We start from the raw sequence: 17,756 nt of genomic DNA on the forward strand, positions 1-17,756 counted from the left end.
CATGTTGGTTTTGTGGGTTATTGTCTATGTGTAGTTAGTTGCCTGTTAGCACTTGTGTCTTATAGCGGCACATTTGTTTTGTTAGTTTGTTTAGTGTTCTTCGTGTAAATAAAGAGGAATGTATTCTTATCACGCTGCGCCTTGGTCTCCTCGTTATGACCAACGTGACAAATTAGAGATGGTGACCAAATTCAGATAGTGACCAATACTACAAGTTATTTCTCCCTCGCCCATCGACAGAAACATCCATTTATTTGACCAGTTTTCACTAGGCCCATGCTGCTGCTGCTGCTGCCCCATGCTGCTGCTGCAGGCCCATGCTGCTGCTGCCCAATGCTGCTGCTGCTGCCCCATGCTGCTGCTGCCCCATGCTGCTGCTGCTGCCGCCAACTAGCCAACACATACTAGCTGGGAAGGGCTTTTGACTGACTGACTGAAATGAATCCATTCGTCTCCACACTCGACTCTCAGCTGTGCAACATACGTCATCCATTTGGGCTCCAGGTGTGTCCAGGGAGCAAGGAAGAAAGGAATAGGGATGGGTATTAGGATGATTTTACTATTCTAATAATAGTGTGATATTTTTTCAGATATCCGGATAGAATAAACTAAAAGTTAAAAAAGAGACTCTTAAACAATCAAATGGACACCAATGCTCACGGCACAGGACCTTCTCTATTCCTCTCCCATCTCTTTCTACCTTCCTCAATCCCTATATCTTGCTTTCCCTCCCTCCCTCCCTTCCTTCCCTCCTTCCCTCCCTCTCTCCTTCCTTCCCTCCCATTCATCCCTTCCTCACCTCACTGCCCCCTCCATCCTGACACACAATCAGACCCCCCTTTCCTCCACTTCTCTGCCCCCTCCATCCTGACACACAATCAGCCCCCCCTTTCCTCCACTTCTCTGCCCCCTCCATCCTGACACACAATCAGCCCCCCCTTTCCTCCACTTCTCTGCCCCCTCCATCCTGACACAATCATCCCCCCCTTTCCTCCACTTCTCTGCCCCCTCCATCCTGACACAATCAGCCCCCCCTTTCCTCCACCTCTCTCCATGCTTTAGAGTTATACCACTGTGTTACACACCACAGTGAGGGAGATTCTCTGTGACAGTTTATATGAGCCAATGGCCTCACCTAAACACCAACCAGAAACACCACTGTTGAGACGACGGGTGAAGCAGGGGTTTGTGTGTGTGGATATATAACCTATATATAGCTGAGCTGTAGATGTGAGTGTATGTGAGCGTCTATGTGTGAAGAGACAGTGCAAGTGCCAGTGACAGAAACGTGTGACTGCGTGTGTGTGCGTGCCTGTGTGTGCGAGAGAACTCTTCAGTGTGGAATGCATCCAGTCCTAGGCGATGGAATTATTTTTCTTAGGCTCAAATCAACATGCAGAAAGAGTGGTCTGTCTTGCAGAAAGAGTGGTCTGTCTTGCAGCAGCACCATACTATGACGCAGGTTGGTGGAGGGGACAGAGGTTTCGACATACATCGATGAGACAATACGAGATACATTCCCCCCTTCTCCCAGAGGCGTTACTGGTTGACACAGGATGGTGTAACAGTATAACTTTAGACCGTCCCCTCGCCCATACCCGGGCGCGAACCAGAGACCCTCTGCACATATCAACAACAGTCACCCACAAAGCATCGTTACCCTTTCCTCCACTTCTCTGCCCCCTCCATCCTGACACAATCAGCCCCCCCCTTTCCTCCAACTCTCTCCATGCTTTAGAGTTATACCACTGTGTTACACACCACAGTGAGGGAGATTCTCTGTGACAGTTTATATGAGCCAATGGCCTCACCTAAACACCAACCAGAAACACCACTGTTGAGACGACGGGTGAAGCAGGGGTTTGTGAGTGTGGATATATAACCTATATATAGCTGAGCTGTAGATGTGAGTGTATGTGAGCGTCTATGTGTGAAGAGACAGTGCAAGTGCCAGTGACAGAAACGTGTGACTGCGTGTGTGTGCGTGCCTGTGTGTGCGAGAGAACTCTTCAGTGTGGAATGCATCCAGTCCTAGGCGATGGAATTATTTTTCTTAGGCTCAAATCAACATGCAGAAAGAGTGGTCTGTCTTGCAGAAAGAGTGGTCTGTCTTGCAGCAGCACCATACTATGACGCAGGTTGGTGGAGGGGACAGAGGTTTCGACATACATCGATGAGACAATACGAGATACATTCCCCCCTTCTCCCAGAGGCGTTACTGGTTGACACAGGATGGTGTAACAGTATAACTTTAGACCGTCCCCTCGCTCATACCCGGGCGCGAACCAGGGACCCTCTGCACATATCAACAACAGTCACCCACAAAGCATCGTTACCCATCGCTCCACAAAAGCCGCGGCCCTTGCAGAGCAAGGGGAACCACTACTTCAAGGTCTCAGAGCAAGTGACGTCACCGATTGAAACACCACTGGCGCGCACCGCTAATTAGCTAGCCATTTCACATTCGTTACATTGGCACCCTGTTTCATTTGGGGATTTTACTATAGTATGTTTGTGTGCACAAAAGCAAATGTTGGTCCACAAAAAATATACAAAGAGAAATAATTAAGTTGATATTAGCTGACCAACATGCATCAATATTTATGCATTTTTCATTTTTTATTTTTATTTTGTAAACTGGCGACCATTTCACTCGCTATACTTTTCCATCTGCAATAGTCTTCATCTACTGCTAAATAAAATGTGTTGCATTCATACCACTGAATAAACAGAAAGGCTATTTAATACCAAATCCAGTCAGCTGATGTTCTGAAAGAGCTGCAAAATCTGGACCCCTACAAATTAGCCGGGCTAGACAATCTGAACCCTTTCTTTCTAAAATGATCTGCCGAAATTGTTGCAACCCCTATTGCTACCCTGTTCAACCTCTCTTTTGTGTCGTCTGAGATTCCCAAAGATTGGAAAGCAGCTGCTGTCATCCCCCTCTTCAAAGGAGGGACACTCTTGACCCAAACTGCTACAGACCTATATCTATCCTACCCTGCCTTTCTAAGGTCTTCGAAAGCCAAGTCAACAAACAGATTACCGACCATTTCGAATCCCACCGTACCTTCTCCGCTGTGCAATCTGGTTTCAGAGCTGGTCATGGGTGTACCTCACCCACACTCAAGGTCCTAAACGATATCTTAACCGCCATCGATAAGAAACAATACTGTGCAGCCGTATTCATTGACCTGGCCAAGGCTTTCGACTCTGTCAATCACCACATCCTCATCGGCAGACTCGGTAGCCTTGGATTCTCAAATGATTGCCTCGTCTGGTTCACCAACTACTTCTCTGATAGAGTTCAGTGTGTCAAATCGGAGGGCCTGTTGTCCGGGCCTCTGGCAGTCTCTATGGGGGTGCCACAGGGTTCAATTCTCGGGCCGACTCTCTTCTCTGTATACAGCAATGATGTCGCTCTTGCTGCTGGTGAGTCTCTGATCCACATCTACGCAGACGACACCATTCGGAATACTTCTGGCCCTTCTTTGGACACTGTGTTAACAACCCTCCAGGCAAGCTTCAATGCCATACAACTCTCCTTCCGTGGCCTCCAATTGCTCTTAAATACAAGTAAAACTAAATGCATGCTCTTCAACCGATCGCTGCCTGCACCTGCACGCCCATCCAGCATCACTACTCTGGACGGTTCTGACTTAGAATATGTGGACAACTACAAATACATAGGTGTCTGGTTAGACTGTAAACTCTCCTTCCAGACTCACATCAAACATCTCCAATCCAAAGTTAAATCTAGAATTGGCTTCCTATTTCGCAACAAAGCCTCCTTCACTCATGCTGTCAAACATACCCTCCTTAAACTGACCATCCTACCGATCCTCGACTTCGGCGATGTCATTTACAAAATAGCCTCCAATACCCTACTCAATAAATCGGATGCAGTCTATCACAGTGCCATCCATTTTGTCACCAAAGCCCCATATACTACCCACCACTGTGACCTGTATGCTCTCGTTGGCTGGCCCTCGCTTCATACTCGTCGCCAAACCCACTGGCACTAGGTCATCTACAAGACCCTGCTAGGTAAAGTACCCCCTTATCTCAGCTCACTGGTCACCACTATCTGAGCAGCTAACCGATCGCTGCAGCTGTACATAGTCCATCGGTAAATAGCCCACCCAATTGACCTACCTCATCCCCATACTGTTTTTATTTATTTACTTTTCTGCTCTTTTACACACCAGTATCTCTACCTGTACATGACCATTTGATAATTTATCACTCCAGTGTTAATCTGCTAAATTGTAATTATTCGCCTACCTCCTCATGCCTTTTGCACACAATGTATATACTCATTTTTTCTACTGTGTTATTGACTTGTTTATTGTTTACTCCATGTGTAACTTTGTGTTGTTGTCTGTTCACACTGCTATGCTTTATCTTGGCCAGGTCGCAGTTGTAAATGAGAACTTGTTCTCAACTAGCCTACCTGGTTAAATAAAGGTGAAATAAATGTAAAATAAATTAAAACATTTAAAAAATAGCATCACCCACCTGTAGCACGCGCTCCAGCAGGTATATCTCTCTGGTCACCCCCAAAACCAATTCTTCCTTTGGCCGCCTCTCCTTCCAGTTCTCTGTTGCCAATGACTGGAACGAACTACAAAAATCTCTGAAACTGGAAACACGTATCTTCCTCACTAGCTTTAAGCACCAGCTGTCAGAGCAGCTCACAGATTACTGGACCTGTACATAGCCCATCTATAATTTAGCCCAAACAACTACCTCTTCCCCTACTGTATTTATTTATTTTGTTCCTTTGCACCCCATTATTTCTATTTTGCATATTCTTCCATTGCAAATCTACCATTCCAGTGTTTTACTTGCTATATTGTATTTACTTCGCCACCATGGCCTTTTTTTGCCTTTACCTCCCTTATCTCACCTCATTTGCTCACATTGTATATAGACTCATTTTTCTACTGTATTATTGACTGTATGTTTGTTTTACTCCATGTGTTGTTGTACGTGTCGAACTGCTTTGCTTTATCTTGGCCAGGTCGCAATTGTAAATGAGAACTTGTTCTCTACTTGCCTATCTGGTTAAATAAAGGTGAAATTAATATATATATATTTTTAAATGAGCCTGTTTGATCCCAGGGTCAAGTGAAAGACGAGAAAAACTACAGGAGAGAATGACCTAGTGCCTAGGTCCTGACAACACCGGTCTTACCCCCATCATAGTCCAGGAAGCCCTGTCGTTCGCTGACACAATTGTTCAGCATTGAACCCTCCACACACACACACACACACTCCCAACCAAGAGTGCTGCTCTGCTGCGCATACATAAACAGGGACCCTACAGTGACTGACAAGAGACCACTAGCAACAGCGCCCCCCTAAGCTTCCGCATGGTCACATCAACTACAGTACAACACTTCAAACCAGGGAAACAAGTATATCAGCAAGGTTGGCTTTGGAATCCTCTGCACTGGGATAATAATATTCTTCCAGGGCTCTATCAAACCGTTTTTTGAGGGATATTCCATCAAAATAATGCAACCATGTTTAACACCTTTGTCAACATCAACTAACTGTTACATTCTATAATATTCCACAAGGAACCGCTTTAACTACTGGGACGAATACAATATCTGCAATGTAGTGGCAAAACAAGTGCTTGGGTAATGTTTGAAGGATAGCTAACAACAATAATATATACTCTAGCCATGCTGTTTATGACTTACATTCAAATGACAGGCAGCGTGGCTAACATTTTGCAATCTGAATGCAAATGTGAAAGTATCCAGATATGTGCTGAACAGCAAATGTTTGTAGCTCAAATTAATGTATATTAAGCATGCATATCAAGCACTGAATAGGTACAAAACCTAGGTACAAAAATCTCTACAAATGACTTTCAACCACTTCTGTATAATGATGTAATCAGGGGCTGAAGAATTTGCAAGGGTCGGTATTATAATATTATGACGATACTGAACATGGACATGTTCAAACGTTGTCTTGCAGCGCCATCTTGTGGTCTGTCGCGTTATAAAGCCCTGTTCCCCTCTTTCCAAATAAATTACTAAATGATGAGACAAACATTCCATTGATGCAGTAAGGTCTTCACGAATGTAATTTTCACAATGTCCAAGATTTCTTCAGAAATAAAGACAAGTAGGCAAGTAAGGTCAGAACACATACCAAGCACAAGGATGGCATCGTCCTTCAGGACGTGACGCTGAAGTAGATGCTGGAACTTGGAGAAGTCTCCGAACCATTCAAACGACTTCTCTGTCTTGTACCTCTCATCCCAGTAGTCCACGTCTTTATACCTGGAGTTACGGTCGGGTAGATACTCCATCCCCACGCTGTCCCTCACTGTACAAGGAATGCAATGATAGCTATACACAATGTATAGAAATGAAAACAGAATTGATGCTTTTCTGTATAAAATGGAACATCAATTATTTTGTCAGTCACCCTTATGTTGTGAATGGCATTGCTGAGTTGATTATAGATCAATGTAATTTACTAGACTGTTGACAGTGTTATGTTATGATGACTGCCACAGGTTGTGGCTGTGCTCGTCTAAACCAACGACAACACCACAACGTGTTTACATACAGTACTGTCTATGATCGTAGCCATAGCCATCTATCTATCTAGCTACATTTTACGCTGAATGCCCATGTGACATTGTAAACTCTTGTTCGCTTACGTCAGTCAGTTATGTCCTCACTTCATGCAGTTTTCATGAAAATAATTTGAAATGGAAGGAAAGGAACATATAGGCTAGCTGTTCATTGGAGCGTTATCCATATTCCACGTGTTGCTCGCAGGAAACAGTCCGTCATACACTCCGCGCAAAGCATCCTGGGGAAATGATATCCCCTCTGATCACATCTGAGGAACCGACGTTACAGTGTAGCGGGATCAGCTGTATCTGGAAATACAACTGGTAAAAGTCTGCGACATTGCCTACTACTGTTGTGACAATGTCTTCACTTTCATTGATGTCCGTCCGTTTGCAATCACATGACATTAACTGTGCAGTTTTCATGTGTGTAAAACGAGGAAGAAATTGTTAGGCTACATTGTCATGGGGGATGATTTAATGTAAAATCCAATGGCAACAGCTCTTCATCTAATCTGCACGGTAGACTAATATTTTGGACAGAAAAACACGTATTTAGTAGGCGCTATAATAACCATGAAGACTATTAATAAGCAATGTTTTTGTGGTGTCATATTACTCTAATTTTGGTCTGAAACATATTAGTGGTTTCCTTTCAATTGTTGTGTAAATAAGTAAACACATTTTAACTTTTACATGTGCATTTATAACACCACGCCTACTTCCTGCAGATTTTAATAGTTCACCCATTCAGGTCATGGAATGAACAGATCTCTCCCTGTGCCGGAGTTGAGCCCTAGTATTCCTTCCTTTTCACTCGACCCTTTATGGAGAGATTTCTTGGGCGCCATTCCTTATTTTCAGCCCGCAGACAGAGCAACATAAACCGCAAACAACACGACGATTTGAGAGGTAGGGTTTGAGAGGGGTTTAAACTTAAGCATGATACTTTCTAAGCGTGATACTTAATGATACCTTAATGTATCAACTGTATACGTTCTGTACAGTGTTCTTCTCTGCTTGTCAACTGTTGACATAAAAATACTAGTTGCACAAGTTGTCTCTACTGAATGGCATTAATATAACTGGTAAGAATGTCTTCAAAGTCATTTGCATGATGCATAAAATGAGAGAAAGAGATTGTTCTTGCTCTAAACAGTATTGTTTCTACTGCATCTACAAGTATTTTATTAAGTAGTGTTTTCTTTTTCCTTTGCAGATGAGGGCCATTGGGAAAGTGTCCTTTCAACTGAAGGCACTCAGTATATTCCCAAGTAACTTTAAATGTCAGATCCGTGGACATAGGGTATCTCCTCCTCAAAACTTTACTGGCTATGAGAGTATCAAACGACAATACAGCCCCCAGATACCAGAGTACTTCAACTTTGCAGAAGATGTGCTTGATGTGTGGGCAGAGAAAGAAACGGTAGAGTATACCTTGTTTATCTAACCTTCAACTTTCATTTCCAGTGCTTGACTTGGATGAAATAGCTTTCAGTACTCGTTTAGGGTGCCAGTACTGTTTATATTTAGGTGCAGGAGCTCCACAATACATTGAGCTAGTATTCTATAAGAGGAACAGGAGCTCCACAATACATTGAGCTAGTATTCTATAAGAGGAACAGGAGCTCAAGCAGAAGAACATTTGAGCTGCCGGTACTCTACTCCGGTGAGCTCCTCCCCAAGTCAAGCACTGTCCGTTGCATATATTATCATGGGGGAATGAAAAAATGGTAACACTTGACTTGAACCCTCTGACTGTGACATAGTTGTTATAACTCGTAATGACGTGTTATGTCAGTGTTATGACAACATCATCATGATGACCGCCTTTAGGTAGCAGGATAGTTGACATATCATTCATATTGGCAGAGGGATATGTTCTACATTAAACTTTACGGTTTCAGATGAACTCAAATGTAAATGTGAAATCACCATGGTTTATTTCAGAAAGGAGAGAAAGGATCTAACCCTGCCTTCTGGTGGGTGAATGACAGAAAGCAGGAGGTGAGGTGGAGTTTTGAGGAGCTGGGCTTCCACTCCAGAAGACTGGCCAATGTTCTGTCAGGTGCCTGTGGTCTCAACCAGCAGGACAGGGTGTTTCTGGTACTACCCAGGGTTCCAGAGTGGTGGCTCGTCAATGTGGCCTGTCTCAGAACCGGTGAGCTAGAAAAGATCTAATCCAGAAATCCAAGACTTCATAATATAATCAAAATTGCATTGTCTAGACCAGTGGTATTGAAACTTTTTCAGCGGGGACCACATTTTTTTCCCCAGAATTTCTGGGGACCCAATTTTTGTCACTAGAAAATCTGGTGATTCACATTTTTATTAGGCGTACCCCCGACGGCTTTACCTTTGGGAATACCTGCTCTAAGAGAACCAATATGTACATTTATTTACTTACTTAGTACAATTTTATTTGTCAAATTATATTTTTCAATAACATTTGTATATTGTTCCCATAACATAATCTGTCCTCTTCATTTTTGGACCCCCCCCCCCCCCCCCAAAATCAAACTATTTTTTATTTGTCGACCCCACTGAAATCCCCCCGTCGACCCCACTGAAATCCCCCCGTCAACCCCACTGAAATCCCCTCGTCGACCCCACTGAAATCCCCCCGTCGACCCCACTGAAATCCCCCCCGTCGACCCCACTGAAATCCCCCCGTCAACCCCACTGAAATCCCCCCGTCAACCCCACTGAAATCCCCCCGTCGACCCTGACTTTGTATACCACTCGTCCAGACATAATGCTATCAGATAGCATATGTTTAGTTCAATACATATGTTTGGGGCAATACAATTGAAATAGTTTTGGAGACAAGCTGCTAAATTAATAAAACAATTCAATATAAATGTGATGCCTAGGGCCGGGTGTACTATCTGACCACCTGACCTGAACAGGAAAAATGTACAACCTTATTTATTCCAGTGCCTTGTCATTAGCTATGACTAGGGCCCCAAGATTTCCCTTCAGGAAAATCTCCTATCCCTGGTGAAGTCCCATGTCCCCCACAGGAACAGTGCTGCTGCCAGGCACCTCTCAGCTGACAGCCAGGGACATCCTCCACCGGCTGCAGACCTCTGGGGCCCGCTGTGTCATCACAGACGAGTCCCTGGCCCCCCTGCTCGATGCCGTGGCCTCTCAGTGCTCCAGCCTGCAGCACAAAATACTGGTGTCCCCCACCAAGAGAGAGGGCTGGAAGAACTTTGGAGATCTGGTGAGGTAAAGATAACTTAGGTCAGAAAAAAATTCCAAAGACACTTGTCATAGAAAGGATCATATATTTATATATTTCTTAATTCCATTATTTTACTATGTTTTTTTTGCCTCACCCGCAATAACATCTCTTAAATATGTGTATGTGACCAATTTGATTTGGATGGGATGGGATCATAATGGCTCCAGTTCACTGTGTCTGATCTATTGGTTTGGTCTGGATGGGATCACAATGGCTCCAGTTCACTGTGTCTGATCTATTGGTTTGGTCTGGGTGGGATCATAATGGCTCCAGTTCACTGTGTCTGATCTATTGGTTTGGTCTGGATGGGATCATAAAGGCTCTAGTTCACTGTGTCTGATCTATTGGTTTGGTCTGGATGGGATCATAATGACTCCAGTTCACTGTGTGTGATCTATTGGTTTGGTCTGGATGGGATCACAATGACTCCAGTTCACTGTGTCTGATCTATTGGTTTGGTCTGGATGGGATCATAATGGCTCCAGTTCACTGTGTCTGATCTATTGGTTTGGTCTGGATGGGCTCATAATGGCTCCAGTTCACTGTGTCTGATCTATTGGTTTGGTCTGGATGGGCTCATAATGGCTCCAGTTCACTGTGTCTGATCTATTGGTTTGGTCTGGATGGGATCATAATGACTACAGTTCACTGTGTCTGATCTATTGGTTTGGTCTGGATGGGATCATGATGACTACAGTTCACTGTGTCTGATCTATTGGTTTGGTCTGGATGGGATCACAATGGCTCCAGTTCACTGTGTCTGATCTATTGGTTTGGTCTGGATGGGATCATAATGGCTCAGTTCACTGTGTCTGATCTATTGGTTTGGTCTGGATGGGATCATAATGACTCCAGTTCACTGTGTCTGATCTATTGGTTTGGTCTATCTACATCTTGCTTGTTACTTTCAGCATCTCTGTACTGACCAAACTCTCTCCATAGGAACGCGTCCAGCGACCATGAGTGTGTGAAGACTCGCAGTGATGACCCTATGACCATCTTCTTCACCAGTGGGACCACAGGGTCACCTAAGATGACCCAACACAGCCACAGCAGCTATGGGATAGGCCTCACTGTCAACGGAAGGTAGGTCCGCCAACATTAATCTCAGTTAACACAGATGTTTACATAGTCTGTCCACGAGAGATTACTTCAACATAACCACAAACACAACACAACCATAACCATGCCACAACCATAACATAACCATAACCACGACATAATCACAACCACGCTACAACCATAACATAATCACAACCATAACATAACCACGCCACAACCATAACATGGGTTGAACTTAGATTGCACTGACTAATTGCTGTTGTGAAAGCAGCAGCTACTCTTCCTGGGGTCCACACAAAACATGAAGCATGACATAATACCCATTGAACTGAACCCTAATTGGGGTTTATCTCTGTCCTACTCCCTCTCTCCCTCCCTCCTGTCGGTGTGGAGGTACTGGTTGGACCTGACGGAAAGGGATGTCTTGTGGAACACATCTGATACAGGCTGGGCCAAGTCTGCCTGGAGCAGTGTCTATGCCCCCTGGATCCAGGGAGCCTGTGTCTTCATCCACCATATGCCCCGCTTCGACAGTCACACTGTACTGGAGGTGTGTGTGTGTGTGTGTGTGTGTGTGTGTGTGTGTGTGTGTGTGTGTGTGTGTGTGTGTGTGTGTGTGTGTGTGTGTGTGTGTGTGTGTGTGTGTGTGTGTGTGTGTGTGTGTGTGTGTGTGTTCATACACCATATGGTCTGAAAACAACACCTATTCCCTTACATCTTTGATGTCAGCACATCTGAGGGAAGTGGTTTGCTATAGATCTGCAGGCACTGCATTTGACCACTAGAGGGCCCTGCATGTCCATTCTCACTCCATAGAACCCCTCTCTGTGTCTTCCACTGCATTTGACCACTAGAGGGCCCTGCATGTCCATTCTCACTCCATAGAACCCCTCTCTGTGTCTTCCACTGCATTTGACCACTAGAGGGCCGTGCATGTCCATTCTCACTATATAGAACCCCTCTGTGCCTTCCAATGCATTTGACCACTAGAGGGCCGTGCATGTCCATTCTCACTATATAGAACCCCTCTGTGTCTTCCACTGCATTTGACCACTAGAGGGCCCTGCATGTCCATTTTCACTATATAGAACCCCTCTGTGTCTTCCACTGCATTTGACCACTAGAGGGCCGTGCATGTCCATTCTCACTATATAGAACCCCTCTGTGTCTTCCACTGCATTTGACCACTAGAGGGCCCTGCATGTCCATTTTCACTATATAGAGAACCCCTCTGTGCCTTCCACTGCATTTGACCACTAGAGGGCCCTGCATGTCCATTCTCACTATATAGAACCCCTCTGTGTCTTCCACTGCATTTGACCACTAGAGGGCCGTGCATGTCCATTCTCACTATATAGAACCCCTCTGTGCCTTCCACTGCAGGTGTGTCGTGGTTAGGTTGAATGTAGTGGGGAAATGTTATTTCATGTCATTACAGATATTGATATTTCATGTGTTTTTCTTTGAAGACTCTCTCCAGCTACCCCATATCCACATTCTGCACGGCTCCAACTGCTTATCGAATGCTAGTGCAAGAGGACATGTCCAGGTATTTGCTTACACACTGATTAAATAATGTCTCCTTTTTAGATTACAACCAAATCGTTATTGACATCTGAGACATCTCTTTTTTTTTGTCAGTTATAATTTCAGCAACTTGCAGCATTGTTTGTGTGCTGGTGAACCCATCAACCCAGAGGTGATGGAGAAGTGGAGGAGTGCCACTGGACTGGACATCTACGAAGGATATGGACAAACTGAAACTGTGAGTTAAGTTGGAGGTGATAAAAGGTTACACAGAGAATGGTGTCTTAGCTTCTCTGTCATTTCACTTCCAGGTACTAATAGCTGGTACTTTTAAGGGCATGAAGATCAAAGCCGGGGCCTTTGGGAAGGCTTCACCAGAGTATGATGTGCAGGTATATGCAGTCAACAGACAACAGTGTTGAAAATTATCCAAGTCATTCATTTGTGTAATGTGTGCTTAACCATCAACATGAATCAATGTGTAATCAATAAAGTTTCCACGTTTTGATACAAACTGCGGACATTGGCAGCATTTGTGTTCCTATCTCAGGTCGTAGATGAAGCCGGTAATGTCTTGCCCAGAGGAGTGGAGGGGAACCTTGGTATCAGAGTGAAACCACACAAGCCCTTCTCCCTGTTTACTGAATACACAGTATGTACGACCAGTTCACTGCAGGTCAACTAGCCACCTGGTCTCCCTGTCTGTTTTCTTCCAATAGCAATTGATGAAATATCCACATCTTTGATTTTTATTTTATTTAACCTTTATTTAACTAGGCAAGTCAGTTAAGAACAAATTCTTATTTACAATGACGGCCTACACCGGAAGACGTGGGCCAATTGTACACCGCCCTATGGGACTCCCAATCACAGCTGGTTGTGATACAGCCTGGATTGTTTGATTGATTGACTGACTGACTAGTCCTTCAATTTTGATATTGATTTGAACCTTCTGAAATACATTGAGACTTGGTTTGTTTTCTTGCATCTTAATATTGTAATATTTGTATACACATCTATGCAGGGTGACCCTGATCGAACAGCAGAGTGCTATGTTGGGGACTTCTACCTGACTGGTGACAGGGGTGTCATGGATGAGGACGACTACTTGTGGTTCGTGGGTCGAGCTGATGACGTCATCCTGTCAGCTGGGTAACACTATGGTCGACTCCCTGCCCGACTAGATGTGCAGGCCTTGCATTGCATCAACCAATGGTTGCGTGCCACATCATCAACTGTGCAGTTGGGAATTAGATTGCTATGTCATTATGCTGCATTCGTAACCAAGTGAGAGGTGGGAATTTATCAGTTGTGAAGTTGTAAATACCAGTTGGTTCACGTGCTTTGAACTTGTTGAGAAACCCCGATTGGCTAATGGCCAAATAGCTGATTAAACACTAAACTAAAAATACAGCTATCATGCTTGTAAACAAATGATAGTGTTCAAAAACTATATTAATACATTGTTTTTATAAATAATGTTTTGTTGCATTTAACTGCCGAAAATGCTGTTATCGAGGTGATTTCCTTAGTAGGTGAGGTCAGGGGTCACTATGTGGGAGCTCAGGATGATAGTTTCCCACTAGTCTCCCAGTTTTATGTGTAAATTCCCACTTTCCTCTTCATTACGAATGCAGCATTAGCTGACATGTTAAATACCTATCCAGGCGTTGTAAGATCTGCCATGTCTCAGCAATGTAGTCGGGCAGGAACTCAACCTATACCTATATCTAGACCTATACCTAGACCTATATCTATACCTATATCTATATATATATCTATACCTATATCTATACCTATACCTATATCTATACCTATATCTATATATATATCTAGACCTATACCTAGACCTATATCTATACCTATATCTATACCTAGACCTATATATATATCTATATCTATACCTATATCTATACCTATATCTATACCTATATCTATACCTATATCTATATCTATACCTATATCTATACCTAGACCTATATATATATCTATATCTATACCTATATCTATACCTATATCTATACCTATATCTATACCTATATCTATACCTATATCTATATCTATGGGGCACAAATGTAAATTTAAAGTTCTTCTCAGTCGATGAATAAGCTCAATCTGAGTCTGGAAAACTTAACAAAAATGTTTAGTTGACTATCCCCCTATTCGCCCGGGACTAGTATTACTAGAGAACGTTGGTTATGTAATTATTACTCCAGAATGTCCGTTATTCCGAAGGACGATTCGGACAGGATTAGTTTTTTCCAAACTGGCCCCTGTAATTATGACTTGTTTTCAAAAAATGGACAGTTATGACGGAAGCCTGGAGGTTTTTATTCTAGGTGTGAAGATATTTCAACATGTCCAGGGGATACCGGCACACTGATAACGCCAGCTTGGTTACCAAGTTTCTAAACCAAACCAGCTTTGATGTAGTGTCGCCATAATGTTTGAATTGAGGAAGTGTCATGATAATCATTAGAATATATCAGCAATCTGTAGTACGTCCTAAATGCCCCCCAGCCTTCAGATGTGAGCTAAACAGTGCACTTGCACCTGAGATGTGTTTTAAGGCTATGGATGAGAAAGTTAACATTTCCAAATGTTTAGGTCAGTTCTATGCTGCTTTGCGATCTATTAAAATCAACTTTAGCATCAAATAGGCCCAATATTTTTTTTACAGATGCATTTGACAGTATTCAATTCATAATCACAAAATATATAAACAAAAGCATTCACTGTGAAAGTTGATACATGTAGGCCATTTATATATCACTTATGCGCAGCACTTAGTTCAATTTATCCAATCAGTTATTGTTTTCTTGCTCAAACCGTGAACGAGCCACACCTGTCAAACTCAGACATTTCTCTCAAAACACAGGGATGTCGATTCGCACAGGACTAGCGTTATCCGAGGACCTTGGAGTTCGCCAAAAAACAGTAGGTTACTCTGGCTGGGATTGTTACTCTCCTGCCATGTAAAAATGACTGGCAGATTCGGACGGGACTGAAATTACAAATGTGGTGTTTTGTGCCCGTGCACATAATTACATTACACGACCTCCCCTAGTAAAACTAATCCTGTCTGAATAGGACTAAAGTCTGGGTTTGTATAGGTACCGTATTCGTAGTGAAACTAATCCTGTCTTAATAGGGCTAAAGTCTGGGTTTGTTTAGGTACCGTATTTGTAGTGAAACTAATCCTGTCTGAATAGGACTAAAGTCTGGGTTTGTATAGGTACCGTATTCGTAGTGAAACTAATCCTGTCTGAATAGGACTAAAGTCTGGGTTGGTTGTATAGGTACCGTATTCGTAGTGAAACTAATCCTGTCTGAATAGGACTAAAGTCTGGGTTTATATAGGTACCGTATTGGTCCATTTGAGGTGGAGAACGCTTTGATTGAACACCAGGCTGTGGCTGAGTCAGCCGTGGTCAGCAGCCCTGACCCTATCAGAGGAGAGGTACAGTATGGATGGATCAATCAAATCCATTAAAGTAATAGGTCATCCTCACCCAGAATCAAAGCAGTCAGATGATTTCAGAGCTCAGATGTTATTAGACTATGGACTATCTTGTTGGTTAGATCTCTATAAATGAACCTATATTGGCTTCAATCCCAAAATCATTCATAGCGACTGCACTGTAATTGGGCTCCCAAGTGGTGCAGCGGTCAAAGGCACTGTATCTCAGTGCTAGAGGCATCACTACAGACCCTGGTTCGATTACAGGCTGTATCACAACTGGCCGTGATTGGGAGTCCCATAGGGCGGCGCACAATTGGGCCAGCGTCGTCCGGTTTAGGGGAGGACGTCGTTGTAAATAAGAATTTGTTCTTCACTGACTTGCCAAGTTAATTAAAGGTTAATTAAAGGTTACATAAAACAACCCAGTTAATATGCCCTTCATCTTCCTAGGTTGTGAAGGCATTTGTTGTTCTAACAGCAGAGTACAAATCTCAAGACCAAGATCAACTTAAGAAAGAATTACAGACGTATGTGAAGAGAGTTACTGCACCGTACAAGTATCCACGCAAGGTCATTGTTATTCTTTTGTAAAGCTATTTATTGTTGAAAAAAAAAGCTTGATCAATATCTATTAGAAGGCAAAAAATAAGGTAATTTGACTTTTCTCATCTTCACAGGTAGAGTTTGTGGAACAGCTACCAAAGACAGTTAGTGGTAAAATCAGGAGAGTGGAGCTCAGGAACAAAGAATGGGGAAGATCCTGAATGGGTGGAGGATCATCTGTTGAACCTTCTTATTGGAACAGTGAAGAGAATGTAGTCTGTTTCTTTCTTTTCCTACTAGCACCGACTTTGCTGATAACTACTTAATTGAGGAAAAATGTCCTTACTGTGATGGTGATATGTGGTTGTCCCACCTAGCTATCTTAAGATGAATGCACTAACTGTAAGTTGCTCTGCATAAGAGTGACTGGTAAATTACTACATTTTAAATGTGAAATGAATCAAAACATCTGTGAAATGAATGGCACATGTCTTTTTCTATTTGTCTCCATCATTGCATGAATAGCTACTTCACACTTGTATGAATGAAAGAAACTTGAAGAATAAACTTTTGATTTAGTATATTACAGCACTGTGTGTGTGTACGTAGGTTTTCTACTGAAGATTCTAGTTCACTGCATGTTCTGCTTCACACACTTGTTGGTGTTGATTACAGTGTGCAGTCCAGGTAGACCCATGGGTACTGGAGTATACCACAGCCCACGCCCCAGGACACCACCCCTAACAGCATGGTACGACCCACCAGAGGCCAACCTGAGTCCCCCTACAGAAAAGAGAGACTGGCCCTGTGTGAATACTTTAATACGATGTACATGTCTTTTCTCTCTTATCTAGTTTCTAATCTGTAGGTTATTAGCTAAGTGGAAGCAAGATTTCCTATCTTATCTCAATCAGTACATCCTTCTCAGGGACCGGGCCATTGATTTAGTGGCAATCCGTGATTCAAACTGAGTTTCCCAGTGTGTGAGTGGCCTGTACCTTAATCAACTGCTTTTATACGACGTGGGTCTGCAGATTTGGCCCTCCCGAATCTTCTGACCCCTCACCAACGAGCCCTCACTGCCCAGGTCCACCGTCATCCTCTGACCCCTCACCAACCAGAGCCCTCACTGCCCAGGTCCACCGTCATCCTCTGACCCCTCACCAACGAGAGCCCTCACTGCCCAGGTCCACTGTCATTCTCTGACCCCTCACCAACGAGCCCTCCCTGCCCAGGTACACCGTCATCCTCTGACCCCTCACCAACGAGCCCTCCCTGCCCAGGTCCACCGTCATCCTCTGACCCCTCAC

The 17,756-nt window shown here is 43.6% G+C and overlaps 2 protein-coding genes across 4 annotated transcripts in view; one reads left to right on the top strand and one right to left on the bottom strand.

Moving 5' to 3' along the window:
* Positions 1–6,838, bottom strand: part of LOC139387004 (endothelin converting enzyme 2a) — a 299,146-nt gene extending 292,308 nt beyond the window's left edge. Inside the window, exons 1-2 of one of the 3 annotated variants that reach the window (XM_071132944.1) lie at positions 6,689–6,827; positions 6,172–6,348 (exon numbers count right to left, since the gene is read on the bottom strand). In XM_071132944.1, the coding sequence (XP_070989045.1) occupies positions 6,172–6,331 (160 nt within the window). In that variant the 5' untranslated portion in view covers positions 6,332–6,348; positions 6,689–6,827. Of the gene's footprint in view, positions 1–6,171; positions 6,372–6,688 lie in introns of all 3 variants that reach the window. The other 2 variants (XM_071132943.1, XM_071132945.1) reach the window with 2 other exon arrangements.
* Positions 6,823–17,034, top strand: LOC139387003 (acyl-CoA synthetase medium chain family member 3). Its single transcript, XM_071132942.1, has 15 exons — positions 6,823–6,928; positions 7,336–7,516; positions 7,824–8,030; positions 8,555–8,765; positions 9,628–9,835; positions 10,794–10,937; positions 11,307–11,463; positions 12,383–12,462; positions 12,555–12,678; positions 12,752–12,832; positions 12,991–13,092; positions 13,465–13,592; positions 15,801–15,900; positions 16,354–16,473; positions 16,581–17,034. The coding sequence occupies exons 3-15, from the start codon at positions 7,824–7,826 to the stop codon at positions 16,665–16,667; spliced, it is 1,749 nt and encodes a 582-aa protein (XP_070989043.1). The 5' UTR covers positions 6,823–6,928; positions 7,336–7,516; the 3' UTR covers positions 16,668–17,034.
* The last annotated feature ends 722 nt before the right edge of the window (positions 17,035–17,756 follow it).

Source organism: Oncorhynchus clarkii, chromosome 28, assembly GCF_045791955.1.
Source record: "Oncorhynchus clarkii lewisi isolate Uvic-CL-2024 chromosome 28, UVic_Ocla_1.0, whole genome shotgun sequence".
Classification (NCBI taxonomy): domain Eukaryota; kingdom Metazoa; phylum Chordata; class Actinopteri; order Salmoniformes; family Salmonidae; genus Oncorhynchus; species Oncorhynchus clarkii.

Bases quoted from the DNA above. Each gene is read 5' to 3' on its own strand.
- LOC139387003 (XM_071132942.1), top strand. From the start codon at position 7,824: ATGAGGGCCATTGGGAAAGTGTCCTTTCAACTGAAGGCACTCAGTATA. The intron at 12,679-12,751 runs GTGAGTTAAGTT...TTTCACTTCCAG, and splicing joins GATATGGACAAACTGAAACT to GTACTAATAGCTGGTACTTT. The intron at 13,593-15,800 runs GTAACACTATGG...GGGTTTATATAG, and splicing joins GACGTCATCCTGTCAGCTGG to GTACCGTATTGGTCCATTTG.